Source organism: Erigeron canadensis, chromosome 2 (genome assembly GCF_010389155.1).
Source record: "Erigeron canadensis isolate Cc75 chromosome 2, C_canadensis_v1, whole genome shotgun sequence".
NCBI classification, from domain to species: Eukaryota; Viridiplantae; Streptophyta; class Magnoliopsida; order Asterales; family Asteraceae; genus Erigeron; species Erigeron canadensis.
The window spans coordinates 42,811,955-42,829,590 of record NC_057762.1 but is presented as its reverse complement, the minus strand read 5'-3'; the positions used below and the strand labels follow the sequence as shown (position 1 = coordinate 42,829,590).

Genomic DNA, 17,636 nt, shown 5'->3' with positions numbered 1-17,636 from the left:
ACGTGTTGTATAACCAAGTCAAATATCAGATCAAATTGTCTATAATTGCATAGTACATGTATGTGCTTAACGGCCAATTCAAAAAATTTCATTCATTAATTTGAGTTGGAAACGGTTGAAATTTAATTCAATTCAATCAATGTGGATCGAACTTTCCTTCTATGCACTTCGTTCGAAAGTCAATAGTTATTGACCGGAAATTAAGAGCTGACATGTTTTGACGTACAACCAAATTTAAGCATAGCAAAATTCCAAATATCTTTGCTAGATTATGAAAGGTCACCGCACTCTCCATTCACCCAAGCGTCTAGAGCTTGAATCTCCGCTCAGCCTTGCATTTTTGTCAATGATAGCAATTAGCAAGTCAACCTATGGTCTTTCATTCGATTTTCACAAATGACTAATTATAAGGTTTTCCAATTATGAATGCTTGTAAGCCACCGAAACTCTAAACAGGTAGCCGTACCCGTTTCAGGAACTTCATGGAAACGTTTCCATGTACGAAACATGTGTGAAATGTTTCCTTGAATTTTCCATAGATACTGAAACGTTTCTTTGAAGTTTTCATACTGTTTCTAATTAATATTAAAGTTTAAATGGACTTTTTATATTTCAAAACAGACTGTCATCTTGCAATTTTACATATCCCCAAATCCAAAGAGACTATATTATATACAATTTGATCAACATTAGATTTTTTTTATTTCAAAACCAATTATTAAACACAAAACATTCGATGAATGATCACTGATCAAACATATATTATACAATTATACATATACAATTATACATAATCTCTGAAGTCTCAAGTCTCTCTATAAAAAAATCAATATATTTTAAAATTGTATATTTATTTTATTGTGGTATCCGTATCTTAGATTTTTTAATTTTGTCGTTTTTCGTTCTCATGTCGTTCCCGTACTCCTTTGATATACCCGTTTCGGTGGTACATAACTTATAACGGTTCATGATTAATATTTTATTGTCTAACGTGGGAGACTTCACAATCTATCGACCCGAGATCTACCCACCTAATATATAAACTTTAAGCCTTTAACATTGTAGTAATTTTGTAATTTATTATAATATGCTTTTTAAAAATCATGCTTATTCCTATAAAACATGGTATATATGAAAACTTGTGTTTCAAAACTGTAATTCTGAACACTTGTTTTAGAAAACAAATCCAAAATACATATAATGAGTAATGACAACTATAAGGTTAAACAAATATGTTTAAAACATATAAAATTTTGATTCCCTTACCTATATATTCTTTTCTAAAACTTACCTATTTCATTAAAAAACTAGCGAGAAGTTAAAAACGTCATTACTTACGAGTTACAACAAGGATTTTCATTTAAAAATAAAATTACACCAATCATTTTAAAAATGGGTGATGATTCTACATCATCAATTTTAATCCACATATCATCAAACATGCCGAATGTTGTATATTAAACAATTTAAAACATATTTAAAACAATTTAAAAATGAGTAGTAAATTGCTTTTGAACACTTTCATTAATATACTAGCAATGACCCTTTGATATTGGAGTACTATTTATAACCACCAAATTTAATTAGGAATCCAAAAAGGCAAAAAGTTTGAAATTCTCAATAATAAGGCCAAAACACATCTGGTTTCCACTTTCTTCCACTTGTCCCATTTTTACCTTTATGTTAAACTACTCACCTTAATCATGTATAATTCCAAATAAACCTTCAACTTGCCTTTCTTACCCTTTAAAGCCCTACCTACATTTCCTCATTCACAATAAACCATCACCACATTATGAGGGGTAAAAATGTCATTTAATAACCCCACAAAGCTCCACTTAAAGCGGGTTACCGCCCACCTTCACCTATCTCTATTGTGTAGCCGCTGAACAATAACACAGCCAAATTGTTTTTCTCTATTATTTTAATGAGAGTTTTACTTAAAAATAAAATGAAATCATCTTATTGCTAGAGATTTCTTAAAATGAGAGTTTCACGTGCATGGTGGCTTGTTGCTATTTATATGTGCACATTCTTATTATGTTTAAAGTAGTTTAATAATCTCTTTTATATAAATACAATGATTTTTACCCCGCACGATAGCGACTCTTGAATTATATTTTCAAAACTTTTAGTATTGAATCAATAAAATCTCTAATAAGTAACGTTTAGATAAAAAAAATTGTATAAAATAATTAAAAATATTTAAAAATCAAATATTCAAAATTTTCTTAATAGTCAAATCCACTGCATAAATGAGTGGACAAACAAAATATTAGAATACATTTAAACAATTAGCAACAACAATTTTGTGAAATAAACTTGTTATATTGATTTAGTATAATACATATATTGATATAGACGCTTTTATATGTTAGTAATTAACAAACTTATATATTGGAAAAAATGTGCTAACAATTATTTATTTGGAAACAAATTAAAAATTGATTATTTTATTCATAATATGTTGTGATTTTATTTTATTGATATTGTAACAAAAAAGGAATGTAGAATATATTAAATGGGAAAAATTTATAAAGATGACACATATGAAATATCTTATGTGGCAAAATCTAAAGATAGCTTTAAGTTGAGTTGGATGACTTTAAAAAGTTAGGATAACTATTGTTTTATTAGATGTATAAATATAGATATGCTTAATTTTATTATCAAATAATTTTTATTCGTAATTTTATTTATAATCTACTAGAGAAAATCTTGGATATTTTCAAACGGATTTACTAACTAGTACTCGTGAGGCACTTATTAAGAATTACTTTAAGAATTTAATCTTTCATAAATAATCAAAATACACGTTGTAATTATTAGTTCAATCTAACAATTATCATGTTTATATAAATCATATATGTATGTTCATATTTTAATAAAGTTAGACTTCATTAAAATCGTAACCCGTGTCGATGAAACCAGTTAGCAATACTTGAGACAAAAAGAATACTCTTCTTAAAAGGTTCACTGTTCGATTTTTAAGTTAAAATGTATTATTTACTTTTTTTAGTGAAAAATGTATGATGGAAAAGTGTGTGGTGACGGAAAGATTATTAAAGTTTTAAACTTAGAAATAGTAAGAAAATAAATACTATAGATATTTAACTATAGTAACAGCAAGAACAGTTATTAACAACGAAGATCATTATCTTTAGGATATATGCAAGGCTTCACTGTTGTACGATGAGATTTTTTTCTGATATCGTATACCGATTGTATGTTTGAAAACAACAACAACCTGGATTATCATCTTTAGTGAAATGTTTGGACTTCGGAGCTTATGTGTTTGCGCGAGTATCTATCTATTATATATCATGTTTAGTAAGAGTTCTTTAACTTCTTTTTTGTGCAAAACGTTTTTAGTATCATACTAGCACGATACTCGCGCAATGTAGTGGTGACGGTTGATGGTGGAGGTAGCGTGAGTGTTGTTGATAATTGATGTAAAAGTAATTAATACAAAAGGTGAAAGAATATAATTTAATGAACAGGGAATCGATAATATAATTTATGCATTTAAAGTATTTTAAACAATGGTTCCATATAACTTCTATGGATGATTTTTTTTATTAAGTTGTTCAGATTTCAAGGGTTATTTTTATACTCCCTTACAAAACAAAATTGTTTCTTTCCTTAAAATTAAGAACTTGATATGTCTAATTTATATCCATCTTAATATATCCTTATTTCCATTTTATAGTTGAAAACCCCAAAATACCCATGTCACTTATTCATAATATCTTTAAAAGAAATTTCAAACACTTATTTTTTTTTCTCTCCACAAATCTCAATTACTTATTTTTCTCCCTCCTCTATAAATCAATTTATTCCTCTAATTCATTCAAAATCTTTATCTCAAAAACCGTAAATTATAAAAAATATATGGTTGTTCTTAAAATTTTATGCTCTTTGATTAGAGAGGTTATTCGATATATTTTTGATGAATTTTTAAATCCGAAAGCAAAACATATATAGTTAAAACATTTGACTATCACACTTTATGACCTATCGCCTCACTATCTCACCGTTATAATGCGTGTTTATTATTAACTGTTTGAAGCTCCCAAAGTGACCTTTTTATAAAGAAAAGAAAATATGATAACAAAATCTCAATTTTTTTTCATATAATATTCATCAACAACTCTCTCTTTCTCTCTTTTCTCACCCTGTTTTTCGAGAGTAACTACTTTTCTTGCTTCATATTTTCATTTTCATCATCAAATAATACTAAAAGTTCTACTACTATATATATTTCTCCAGTTATTTCTTCTTTTGGAGTGTGATCAGTAATAATAATAAAAAAAAGATTATTAAAAGATGATGGAAAATAATAACAGTAATGATAATTATGAGTATTATCATCAGCTAGCATCAAGTCCCTCTTATATGGATTCACTTAAACTTCTTGAATTTGATATACACTTTGCTAATATGCTGTAAGTCCCTTTTTTCGCTCTCATATTCTTTATATTTTCTTAATGTTTTTTATGTGTGTGTGTTTTTGTGACAGTTTTTTTACTCTCCCAATGGCATGTGAACATGGGTTTTTCTTTGCCAAGTGTTTTTTATTTTGTTTATAACTATGCCTGAAAATATGTTGTATGCCAAAATGTATTACACTATATGCCAAAAATTTGTCATATGCAGCAATTATGCATCAATGGATCATACTTTTGAAATTTTGCTAATGTTTATTTCGACTATAGTTATTGTATGTATTATATTCGGACCTTATAAACCAGTGATAGATGACGGGTCTATTTACATGGATTTTCTGGTAAAATTGGGTATATTACTCTTCTTTATCTACTGATTTTAGGTGAAGTTTTGTTGAGTAATTTCTTGATGTGGGTTTTGTTTGTTTGTTTGTATAGTTAAGTTATTATGTGCGAAAAAAAGTGGGCTTTTTTTGCTTCAGGTGTCAAAAACTTGAATTTTCGATATATTTGTCAATATGTTATACAGTTTGACATGCGAAATGAGTGCTTACGAACTGTTGTTACAGAGATAACAATCATAAATTTGGTGATGGTATGACTAACTTGTTAATTAGACTAACTCTTTTCCTATCGTTTGACTTTGGTGGTCAAACCTAAGAGATTCAAATTGAAAATTGGCATGCATTTAGGTAGATTAAGAAAAGGTAAAAGCTTTTGAATTGTTTGACGTTTCCTACTATCATTCTATGTAGAACCATTTTTTTCTTTCTAATCTGAGTAAGTTATCGTATGCTCTGGATTTCAAATTGACTGTTTGACCAAAATTTAATATCTTTACAAGTCTAACTTCTTTTTCGGAGCATCTTCGCAATCTTTATATTTCCCAGAAGGCCAAAATCATAATTGCAGGCTGTTATTTGTATGTGCTTAACTCACTGCAAAATTTTTGTATGCTCTAAATATATTAAGCTTTTTAAGTTGCATAACGTGTTGACTAGACGAATCTTATTCCCAATTGAATACAACATATTTGATCTAACTGTCATTAATTGTTGTTTGAACGAGAAATTAGTTTGACATAAATTAGTTATTGTTGCAATGTGACAAATACATCTTTGCTTATTTTTGAGTATGGCTGTCTTAATGCAAGAATATTCAATTTTTCGAGTTTTTAATCCATTGTTTGCAGGGCAGCTTCGATTCCTACAGATAAAGGTGGTGCTTATCTCCGGATGGAGCTAGGTTACAGTGACATGGCATACTTTTTATCTTTGTTACTCCAGTGGATCAATTCACCGTGTTCATGTTTGTTTCAAACTTGTCTGAGTTTCTGCTACGTTGTTGTACACAAGGTTAGTATTGTGTATGACTAGATTTGGGAAAATAAGCGATCTGGGTATCAGTAATCAGTGTGCGTTGGGTTGACTTAAGACAGTTTTCACCACAACAGTATACTATTTCATTATTGATCTAATCGAAGAACAAAATATGATTTAGGAGTTACCAGTACACTGTGGGTGACCAGTGAGGCAGTGACTTTTGACCCATTTGACTCTTTTTTCATGCTAATATATATATATATATATACCATTTGACCCGTTCTAATTGAGCAAGAGATGAATAGCCCTTATAAATCATTTTAATGTTGCTATGTGATCACAGATATGGTTGTGTTGCAGGTATTGCCAGATGAAAGGCTGAAGCTTACGTCTCTTGGGAGGAAGGCGTCAGTTAAAGAGTTTTATGGTATTTCCAAATTGAACTATTTTACTTTTAATAAAAAAAACCATTCCTTTTGAATGATAGCCGTTTTCTTGTCGCTTTTAATAGTCCTACTCAATTTAAATTTCAGATGTGATTCTTCCATCCCTTAAGCGTCTACGTACAAACCCATTAGAGCTAGATATCGATGAAGACGATATTCAAGCATTTGGCTCAAATCCCGTGAAGAAAATAGAAAGACACACTAAAGTTTCAGATCCTGATATGGAAAGAGAAGATGAATGTGGTATATGCTTAGAACCCTGCACCAAGATGGTTTTGCCAAACTGTTGCCACGCTATGTGCATCAATTGCTACCATGACTGGTAAGTAATATGTGTCATACTGAACATGAGGCTAAGTAATATGTGTCATATTTGGTATCGGCATTTCTCTATTTTTAGGCTAACTATTAGACTTATTCAGGAACATGAGGTCGGTATCCTGCCCATTTTGTCGTGGAAGCTTGAAGAGAGTGAACTCCGAGGATTTATGGGTTCTTCCGTGTACAGAAGATGTGGTCGACCAAAAAACGCTGTCATTGGAGGACAAGAAACGCTTCTACAATTACATAAACAGGCTTCCTAAAGACATCCCGGATGCTGTATTCTTGGTATACAATGACTACTTGATCTAATTGGAATTGGTACAAAATGGTAATTTTTTTCTTGTATATTCGTAAGTTTAACGTCATTGATTTTGCAGTATATTTCTGCAAATTAGCATACATTCCCAAGGTAGAACATGCACATCATTTACAATAGAGAATGTGTTTCCTATAATCACATTTCTCTGTTTTTACCCCCTGTGACAGTGAAATGTCTCTCTAAGCATGAGGCTTCCATAATTCCAACCAACCGTGATTTCATTAACACTGACATTTTCATCACAGTATTTTGTCAATCACAATTTTAATTAAGTTATAACATTTCCAAAGCACATCAACCGTCAAATCAGACAGGTTAACCTCGTAGAGTCATAGCCTACAAAGATTACCTTAAATCAGTGATTTTGAAGAGTAAGGTGACTGGTTATTTGCGTCACTTGTTTTCATTAGCATGTTGTGGCATTTGAATTATATCTTACGTTTCGTGTAGTGTTTATTTTTTTGCTTTTCTGTTGTGAACTTGTAGTTGGTCCTAATAGCGTTAAAGAGCCAAGTTACATTAATCACTGAAATAACATTTATAGATGCCTCCTACATATGTTAAGACCATAGAAACATACATTGATCATATAAACTAGGAAATTTGTTTTTTAAGCAATTCTAACCCAAGTATGTTTTACTGCTCAATAAAGACCCGAAAGGAGGATGAGTGTAAGCACCCTTTAGGAATGACTCAGAGACCACCTTATACATAGCCTCGGTGAGGTGTACCCCATCCCAGTTAATGTATTGAGAAGGGTCATTGCACGAGCTTGAAGATTGGGCTCCACAAGTAGCAAGGACATCGAAATTGTATGGAGCACCATTCGACCCACAACACACTTTGTAAAGCTCCTTGAAGCCCAGTTTAGGTGCATTCTTGATGACTGACCGGTAAGCATTCCAGTAGTCAGCATAAATGATGACTGCGCCAGGGTACTTTTGCCGGAGGTCTCGGATCTTGGTTTGGAGGATAGTGTTGTGGTCATAGCTTTGTTTGTTTAGACTACCGACGCACCCCATGTCGTCACGGTCGGCCTCGGATGCGAGTGACATGGAGAGAGTTAGGCAGCCGGTTGCCGGGAGGCCTTCAACCACCATGTATTTGGCACCTTTGTTAAGCAATGCCTACCAAAACAAATCCTTCAGAATAATGTACAACCTTTGATGCTTAAAGTACAAGCTGTTGTAGTACTAAAACATAAAATACTGCATAATGTCCTAATCAATCATTGTCTGCAGGTTCTTAATTACTCACTGAAAATTTTGTGTTATGTAATCCATAGTTGTTCAATGTTTAGGACCACACCCGTGGTTTTTATAATCAATTGGTATTTAATAAATTGATTTCCCAACCAAATAATTGTATTTCAATAATCTTGCTATGTATGTGTAATAACTATCAAGTACAATATTACATTGGCTTTAAAAAAAAAAGTACAATGTTACACGTGTTTAATGTTATCATTAGATGTGACAAAAAGATGTTGGTCGATAATATGCTACATGTTACCTAGAAAATGTGTTTCTGCACTTTTAATTGTAGATATTCTGGAATTTGGAAAGTAGAAATGGAGTGATGTTTAAACCCGATATAAACAAGTGTGTTAATCTCTTTAATAATGTTAAATTTTGAGGTTTGTTATCTGCTATGGTGTTATAGTATTACATAGATGAATAAATTCATGATGTGCTAACAGAATTACCTCTAGAAATCCATGAACATTGCGAATAGAAAGATTCTGAATTGTTTTGCTTTGAACAGAAGATCCAAGAGTGTATGCATAATCATTAGCACCAATTTCACCAACCCAAATCAATGCATCATCAAACACAGCCTTACATTCTTTAGGAGTTGTTTTCATACTTTTGCAGTTTTGCCAATTTAAGAAATTATTAAACCAACCAAGTTGACTTTGTAATGACTGACTTTGGATATCTAGAGTAAGGTTATTTTTAACAAAAAACGAATATGGTATCGCAGTAGACCCTGCGACAGCATAGTTGACACCATGCGAGGTGTCGGCTTTAGTGTTGTGGTAAGGTGGCAAGTAAGGTAAAGAAAGTGATTCCGTTACAAAGTCGATAACTAGACGTCCATCTGAGTAACGGTTAGTGGGGTGGTGGAAGAATGTACGTCCATAGGGTAAGTTTGAGACGTAAGTGAAGGCGTTAGGGCCGCTAGCAGAAGCTGTGTTTCCTGTATCTGTGTAAGAGTCTCCAAATGCATAGATTTTCTTAAATGGTTGGGGGGTTGGGATGGCCGAAATTGTGGTAAAGAGAAGGATGGTGATGGCAAATGTGGTGAAAGATGTCATGGTTGATAGATGAATTTTTTATGCTAGTGTTTTATGGCCTTTTATAGTTTGAAAAATGTGAAATGATTGATACGCTTTTATAACTAGTATAGTATAGTATAGACATAGTATTATGTACGCAATACATTATTACTATTATATATTAATGTAAAATATAAAAATAATGTGGATGGAGAGGTGAAGAGTGAGGGGGGTAATAAATATGTTAAAGGTAGTTGGAAAAATCGGTTATGATGCTATGAATGTTGTATGATGAATCGTACCCTGCCACCAACTTGTGCGGTGAAGATTAAATAATTTGTTGTTTTTATAATGCTCATCATATCGTGGCATTCATATTCATATTCTCATTAATTTGGGCATGGTAACTTCGACATATCATACTTTAAGAACTAGAAGTGTATATATCTTGCTAAATTCAAACAATGGTCATTTGGCTTTTTAACATCCAACTTTAGGGTATTAAAAAGTAGTATCTTGTTAATACCCAATAAAATGTTGTAAATAAAGATAATCACTAATCAATCGAAGTCAATTATGTTACCAAAAAAAATGAAAACCGTATGTATGCATATCAATATTGCAACGGTTTTTTGAATATTGATGAAATCTAAGGACGTTAGATTATTAAGATTTACAAAAGAATAGAAAACTTAGTACACGAGGTGAGTTCTGAGTTGCGTTTCTTGCAAACGAAATAGACGGTACACCCTTTGCTATTTATGTACATCAAGGTTCACATTAATGACAACTAATTTAGTAAGCAGCTGATGGTTAATATAAGTGCACTAAAATGCCACTAGTGGCAAAAACTTACGATAACAAAAGTGTAATGAAAGTTGCCGAATTCAATTTTTGCCAACCATAACGATGTCAAATTTGATCAATCGCCAGGTTAATCTGGCATAAAAATTAGAACCATTTTGGCATCGGAGTTAAGTAAGTTAGACCGTGGATTGCTATATATCATGATTGATAATGTGTTGTATCTAAATCAAGGCTTTTTTGTACTAGGACAGTATATGAATTGTGATATGTCACATTTAGCTATTTATGTGTTTATAAATAAAAAATACGAGTATGATACAATCTTGCTTAAGTTTCTTTTGTGATTCCAAGTTTCCAACTTTGAGAGGTTCAAACTAGCGTGTTAAATTGCTACCCGGCCTGTCGACTAGCTAGTTCAATGGTAAACAATCTACCAATAAACTAAAACAGGATTGACATGTTATTAAAACGACACATGACGTAATCCTTAATCGACACGTATCCTTTTAATTTATTTAATTAAATTAGTTATCTTTTTTAGTTGTATATTGATTCAAATTCCTTATTAGAATTAGAATTAAACTACAACTCTTGACTTATAAATACAAAACAAATTATAACCTTATTTGATTCATTGTTTTTACATTAATAAAATTGTCTCTTTTTGTTAACTCTTTAACTCTTATTTACTTATATTAGTTATACTAAGTTATTAACATGAAAACTTAAAAAAATTGAGTTTACAATCCGAAATCACAAGACTATTTGCCGTCATCAATTATGCTTACAAGTTTCGATTTAGACGTGATTGTAAATTTTAAGGTAAATTCAAAACTCTAAATAAACATATATTATATTTATCATTACTGTTCATTATAATCCGTTTACATTAGGTACAATTTATTTCATACTCAGGAATCATATATGAGGCATATTCAAATTTCTTTATAATACAATTCATATAGATACCGTATTAGAACTAGTAGTTTTATAAAACCGGTTTAAAGTTAGTCCAGTTAGTTTTTCTGTCACAAACGACTATTTTGTTTAGTAAAAATCTGGTTTTTGATATCTAAATTTTCATTCTTGTAAATTAAATACTGAGTTTTTAGTCATGTACCCATGTCCACTTTACTAGTTTTTAAATTATATGTTATCGTTTATCTATACTATTTTATAAAGCATTTTGTCGTTTTTTAAAATTCCAAAAGATAATTTGAACTACCTTAATTACCCGCATTCTTTATTCATTAATTTAAACATCTCTACTATACGTAATATACTTATAATACCCTTAAATCTCAACCATTCATTTTTTATTCTCTCTGCTTAAATCTCAACCACTCCTTTTCTCTCTCTCATCCATATAAATCATTTTATTCCTCTAATTCATTCAAAATCTTTTATCTCAAAAACCGTATATCGATAAATTATAAAAATTGTATGAGGGTTCTTAAAACTTTATGCTCTTTCATTAAAGATGTCATTCGATATACTTTTGACAAATTTTTAAATTCGAGTACGGAGCCTGTACGGCTAAGGCATTTGGCTATCACATTCTATGACTTATCACCTCCACCATCTCCCCGTCGCATTACACGGGTACTATTGCTCGTTTAATAAGATGAGTTTATGCATAAATTAGATGGCATTTTTGTATAAATGATAATCATATGCATAAGCATAAGCTGTACGTATAATTTTGTGTCTTTTACTCAATATTTTGAACTGCTTTTAGTCACCAAATCGATATAGATAAATAAAAAACTGACTTTCAAAACGTCGCCGTATACATTAGCAATTTTATTGGATATCCCATCATACCAATAGAGCATTACCGTTATGTCAAACTTATCTTTTGACCACCAATACATCAATTTCAACTTTAACTAGTTGTCAACTTGATTATGCATTGTTACGAGTACGTTACCTGTGCATGCGGCGACGATGATGGCGGTGTGATGGAGGCGACGGATGGTAATGGTGGTGACAACGTCAAATGGTGTAAGTAAATTGATGTAAAAGTGTTTGATTTAAAAGAGGTAATTAAAGATATTTTATAATATAAGAGACTAATGGTGTAATTTAATATAAAAAATTAGTGGTGATTTAATTCATTAAGGGTAATTTGGTCAATTTGTATATCTCATTTTTTGTAAACATGTGGATAGAATTTTTATATAATATATATAAGTATAGATATAGATATTTTGAGGTAGATACTTGTAACAAAAATATGTTGTGAGTTTATCACTATCCTTAACTTTTAATCTTTTATCTTTATCATAATACAAACTACAAACGATCAAAAAGGTTAAAGAGTCAACAAGTTAGATCTGATCCCTTCATTGAATTCATCAATGACTTGCGAAGTGAGAAACAATACTTATACTTTCCCTTGAGGCCTTGATGATCGTCCACCACATATATCTTCCTTCAACCATACTTTCCTATTTGAATATCAAAGAAGACAATCACATAGTGATCAACATACGTAGATCAACAACATGAATGTGTTGTAACTGTAATATTGACTATAATTTAGGCTAGCTTTAGTAATCAATCAAACAATCTTCAAGAAACAAACATAGATGGAAAAAAAAAAAATGAGAATTTCGAGATGTATTTGAATTTCATATTAAATAACTTTTTTGGATCTTGTTAACTAACAAGTTAAACATTTACTTAGTTTAATAATATATACAAAAGATCAATTGAATGTTTACATGTATTATTGATCGAAATTATGCAAATTTTAATATTTTTGATGCGTGTTTTGTTCACATAATATATTTTTAAATGCATGAAATATGTAAAAAGAAGTGTCACTCATACCGGTTATATACTCGAACTATTAGTTTAAAGTTGTGACACTTACAAAACTGGTAAACATCTATATCTATACTACTATATAAAAGTTATAACCCCTATGTTGAAATTTTACATAAATGGGACATGCGAATTGACCAAAATACCCTTAATGAATTAAATCACAATCAACCCTTAATATTAAATTACACCATTAGTCAATTATATTAGAAAATATCTCTACCAACCTCTCTAAATCAAATACTTTTATCTACACCAATAGATGTCGCCACCACCGTCATCGCCGCATTGCGCGGGTACCATGCTCGTACCCTTATAAAAATTATAGGGTATGTGTTGAAAGTTTAAAAAAATTGGAACATACGATATTACTCTTTTACTCTTACCCATTATCTTTTCTCACACATCAAAATACTAAGTATGCTCCTTCGATCTAAACCTTTTTTGTGTTATATTACAGCTTGTCAATAATATCCGTCGTAATACAGGGTAACATGCTCGTATGAAGAAAAGAATGCTGAGACCAAAATGTAAGCATTTCAAAAGGATTGTTTTAAAATGTAACCATAGTTAGTAAGAGGGTCAGTTAAGCAACTTTTTACATGTTCTCATGTAATTTTAGTTTTCTTTTTCTTCAAGCCTTTCGATGAAACAATCACCACTCCCAAAAACTCCTCCTTATATACAGACAAAAAAAAGAAATACAGAAAATCATCTTATTTAATTGAAGAAGAAGAAGGGTAAAATTGAAAGATCAAATGGCGTTAACGAACTTGATATTAACAGTTGCGGGAGTGAGCGCGGTGATACTACTGATGAGAAGCGATGTTAAACAATCGGCTTCTATCTTCAAACGGAACGTCCGACAAATTCGTCACTGGCTTGAAGAAGAATCTGCTACTGCTGCTAAGTATGCTGTTTATTATACATATATATATATATATATATATTTATCATTATATATATACTTATTATTATTAATATAGCATAGGTATATACGTATGTGATATCTGTTCACTTTGCAATTAGGTTACAGTATTTTTCTTAAAAAAATGACCTAGGTTTATGGGTTTTTACAGTTTATGATTTAATTGTCAAGTAATTTTTCATGAAATTTAGATATAGAAAGTAGTAGTGAAATAGCATGAATCATCGTTTGTATGTGATTTTAGGGCATGTTTTTCTGAAGAATCTCCGTTAGGTTGTGATATTCATAGAAAACTTCAGTGTAGATCTATATGATGCCAACATAAATCCTATTAATGTATTGCAGTATGTTTGAGTAGGTTAGGGTGCGTTTAGTCGGGGAAAACACCCCTTGTTTTCCAAGAATACATGGAAAACAGAAAATGCATTCAAATAATAGTTTTCCAGAAATGTTTTCCATGAAAACAAAAAACACTCTTTTTCACTTTTCTATGGAAAATTTAAAAACACTTTTTCATTGTTTTCCACTTTTCATTTTCCATTTTCCAAAATTTGAAAACCTCAAATTGTTTTCTAGATGTCGAAAACTCCTTTCATTTTCTATAAAATTAGAAAACATTTTCCACAACTAAACGCGCCCTTAGAAATCTGTAAAACGATTTATGATACACCTTAGAGCTCAAAACGTATATAACAGTCTGGCAAAGCTTAATTTTGGCATATTACATGGTCACGGACTCATGGGTTTGTATCTTACCTACTCCCTTCTATTACTATTGAAATGAAGGAAGTGAAGATAAGATTATAGAATCAGGGGTAAAATATCAATCACCGTTTGCTGTTTTATAGGAGCTCTGGGTCTGTCATAAAACACTCTTAATTGATAGCGCACAACTGCACACTCAGGGTGGCAGGTTTGTTCGTTGGAACAAAAGGAAATATACATGGTCTTGTTAGTGATCCTTTTACCCCAATAACACCTAGGATTCCTTAAACAATGAAATTTATAAGAGGTCTTTCATCAATCTGACAGAGGTTGTTAGCGAGATCTCAATTCGTTAGATCAACTATAGCTATAGCTACACCCCTTCCCTGGATGGGCATTTTCGAATTGAATCAGAGACCTTATGGTTAAAGTTCTGTGACTTGTTCACTTACTTTTGGGTTATTCTTCAGTTTCAACATTTTTACAGTGGGTAGTTTCTTAGTGTGCCAAATTTTTATTCAGTGGCTTCCATCCTGTAACCTCTGTAATTTTGTTGTATATCTTCGCCCCTACTTTGGGCTTTTAATGAAAGTTATTGATGTTCCTTAAAAAAATTAAGGCATGCCGCATAAGAGCTTAATTCAATGAAGAAATAAAGTAGCTACTTACTTCTGAATGCTTAACTGTCTTAGATCCCTAATTCTAGTACACAAGCTTTAGCTTTAAGCATACCTAAAGGCTAAAAAAATCCTATAACAGTATAACTTTGACTAACAGATAAAATAGGCAGTTCTTCTAAGGACTTATGGCTGCCATTACTTGCTGATCACAAAATTAGCATGATATTTGTTTCCTGTGTGCTGGTTTTACTGTACTACTTTTTCTGTTCCAGAAACATAAAGTACCAACTCCTTTTCTTAAACAAGTCACATGAAGAATGCAAATATGTACACTCATAATTATTAATGTTGTGATCAAACTTACCACTATGGTAATTTGATGTTATATGTCAACTTACTGAGTCTGGGACCTGCGGACTAGGATACAATTATGCAACCTTGTGAGTGTATGCCGAATCAATCATTCTGTCGATGATGTTTATATCTTTGGAATTTGTAGATAACCACTGGGAATTCTAGTTATTGCGTTTGATAGCTATTAAGGTTGCTTGGGATGGAATAGGGAGGTAGAAAGGAGTAGTGGACTTGGTATAACCACTGGGAATTCTAGTTATTGTGTTTGATAGCTATTAAGGGTGCTTGGGGTGGAATAGGGAGGAAGAAAGGAGTAGTGGACTTTGTATGACTGTCCTTTAACTGTTTTAAACTTCAGATAGAAGCAATTTTTTTTAATTCCTTTACTCCAACATAGAAAAACCATGCTGAGACTCTTTTTTTATGCAATGCTTTGCATATGTTGCTCAGGCTTATTATATTTATAAGATATGTAATTGAGTAACTTCTGTGATTAAGTTACTGATTTGTTGCCACTTGCCAGACTTATACGAGTATTTGGTTACTGTCCCATTTGGTGTGGTTTTCTTAGGTTATGACTGTTTTAAACCATGCTTGAATCCATCTCAAATGAGCTGCATCATTTCTATACATTTTCCTGTGTTTCATAAATTTATCCAGCTTCTCAGATCTCTTATTTGCACTTGTTATTGGTTTTTGTAGGGAAATGGAGAAGGCAAAACCCAAGGAATTACCGAAGAAAGATATCCCCAAGGATAATTAAAGATGGTGTGATGGAATTTCATGGTGGCACGTCCTTTAGAGAATTTGGTCCATATTAGCTTTCTGCTTATCTTAATATAATACATAGGCTGCTACTAATAAAATTTAGAATGATATGCGTGTATTGTCAAAGTTTTCCTTCAGTTCCATTTTGGGTAAGTGAATTGTTTTGAGACCAAATTCATTCCTTCAAGGTTATGACATTCCCATACTAGTCAGGAAATTTTGAGTATTGTGCACCACCACGTAACGCATGATATGAACATTATCCTGAAATGAGTTTACAAACATAACCTAACTTCATATAGGGGGCTTTGTAAATCTGTGTCCAAACTGCATAATTGGTTCCTATTTCCCCTTCTTCAAAACATCTGTTCGTTTTAAGATACCCTCATAATTTATATTTATATAAGTTGCAATAAGTACGAAATAATTTGATAACCATAATCCCAGATTCCCAGCCAAAGGCACGTATCAGCAAAATTTAGCATGTTTGAGGTGTTAGTGGTCATCATATTGAAGACCTCAACATGTTATCTACTTATATGGCGTTCTGACGCCCCTTTTACTTGATTCTTCTTTTGAACCCAAAGCTTAGATCCATCACTTTTACATATATATTTTATTTGGGTTTTGTTAAACAAAGCCCTAAAGGCTTTCGTTAAGGTACATTAAGTAGTTGTACACTTAGCATAAAATTCAAGGGTGGACTTTTAATACGAAAATGTACAATCTTTTTATGCACGTTAAGTGAAGACTAAGGGATTTGTTTAACATTTTCCTATTTTATATAGTGAAGGTTTACTTTATTGCCAATTTATATTCAAAGAACATATAGGTAAAATGAAATATAACAAACACTACAACAACGCTTCACTAAACATCCCAACAAATCAAGGACAAGTTAAAAAAAACCTATAAGCTAAGGACATTATATATATACTGCTTAATAGTCTGCTTGTTGAGACTACTTCATATATACATGATCAAGCATTCCAACAGCTTTTGATCTACCCTTATCCAAGGTTTATGTCCCAAATCCCAAATAATTAGTCGTGTGGCCAAGTCTCAAACTATATCGGAATGCATTGAAAAGGTGCCACACATGATTACTATAACAGTTAAAAGAATGTAAATTGTAACCGAAAATAAAAAGCAGGCGATCAATACTTCAATAGTATAATATCACTTAGCCCTGCTATCGGTCTGTCACCAATCCAACTTGTACTGAGCATCACATAACTCTTCAAAGTATGCTCAGCATTATATGGTGCATAAGAATTAGGGATTATGAAGACCCACTTGAGAGATATGGGCTTGGCTTGAGTTGATCACATCTGTAAGGCAGGTATTAGTTTGAAAATATAATATTTGAATATATGTGTTCTCTTGGTAATTTTTTTATGTTGTTTCCCTTAGTTAACTTCCAAAATTATAGTATTTGATAGCTATATATTTCATATGGGTGCATCGTATCGAAGTATTTTCATATTGGGC

General features: G+C 31.6%; 3 protein-coding genes across 3 annotated transcripts; 2 read left to right on the top strand and 1 right to left on the bottom strand.

Annotated features, from left to right (window-relative positions):
• The first annotated feature begins 4,228 nt into the window (after positions 1–4,228).
• On the top strand, positions 4,229–6,994 carry LOC122588479 (E3 ubiquitin-protein ligase AIRP2-like). Its single transcript, XM_043760606.1, has 5 exons — positions 4,229–4,445; positions 5,638–5,800; positions 6,128–6,194; positions 6,301–6,535; positions 6,636–6,994. The coding sequence occupies exons 1-5, from the start codon at positions 4,327–4,329 to the stop codon at positions 6,844–6,846; spliced, it is 795 nt and encodes a 264-aa protein (XP_043616541.1). The 5' UTR covers positions 4,229–4,326; the 3' UTR covers positions 6,847–6,994.
• Positions 6,995–7,370: 376 nt separating this feature from the next.
• LOC122588478 (GDSL esterase/lipase At3g48460-like) lies at positions 7,371–9,201 on the bottom strand. The gene is made up of 2 exons (XM_043760605.1): positions 8,562–9,201; positions 7,371–7,983 (listed from the first exon to the last, which is right to left on the bottom strand). Exons 1-2 carry the CDS (start codon positions 9,171–9,173, stop codon positions 7,477–7,479), a joined length of 1,119 nt encoding a protein of 372 aa, XP_043616540.1. The 5' UTR covers positions 9,174–9,201; the 3' UTR covers positions 7,371–7,476.
• Positions 9,202–13,390: 4,189 nt separating this feature from the next.
• LOC122589458 lies at positions 13,391–16,362 on the top strand. Its single transcript, XM_043761750.1, has 2 exons — positions 13,391–13,680; positions 16,080–16,362. Exons 1-2 carry the CDS (start codon positions 13,529–13,531, stop codon positions 16,138–16,140), a joined length of 213 nt encoding a protein of 70 aa, XP_043617685.1. The 5' UTR covers positions 13,391–13,528; the 3' UTR covers positions 16,141–16,362.
• Positions 16,363–17,636: the final 1,274 nt, after the last annotated feature.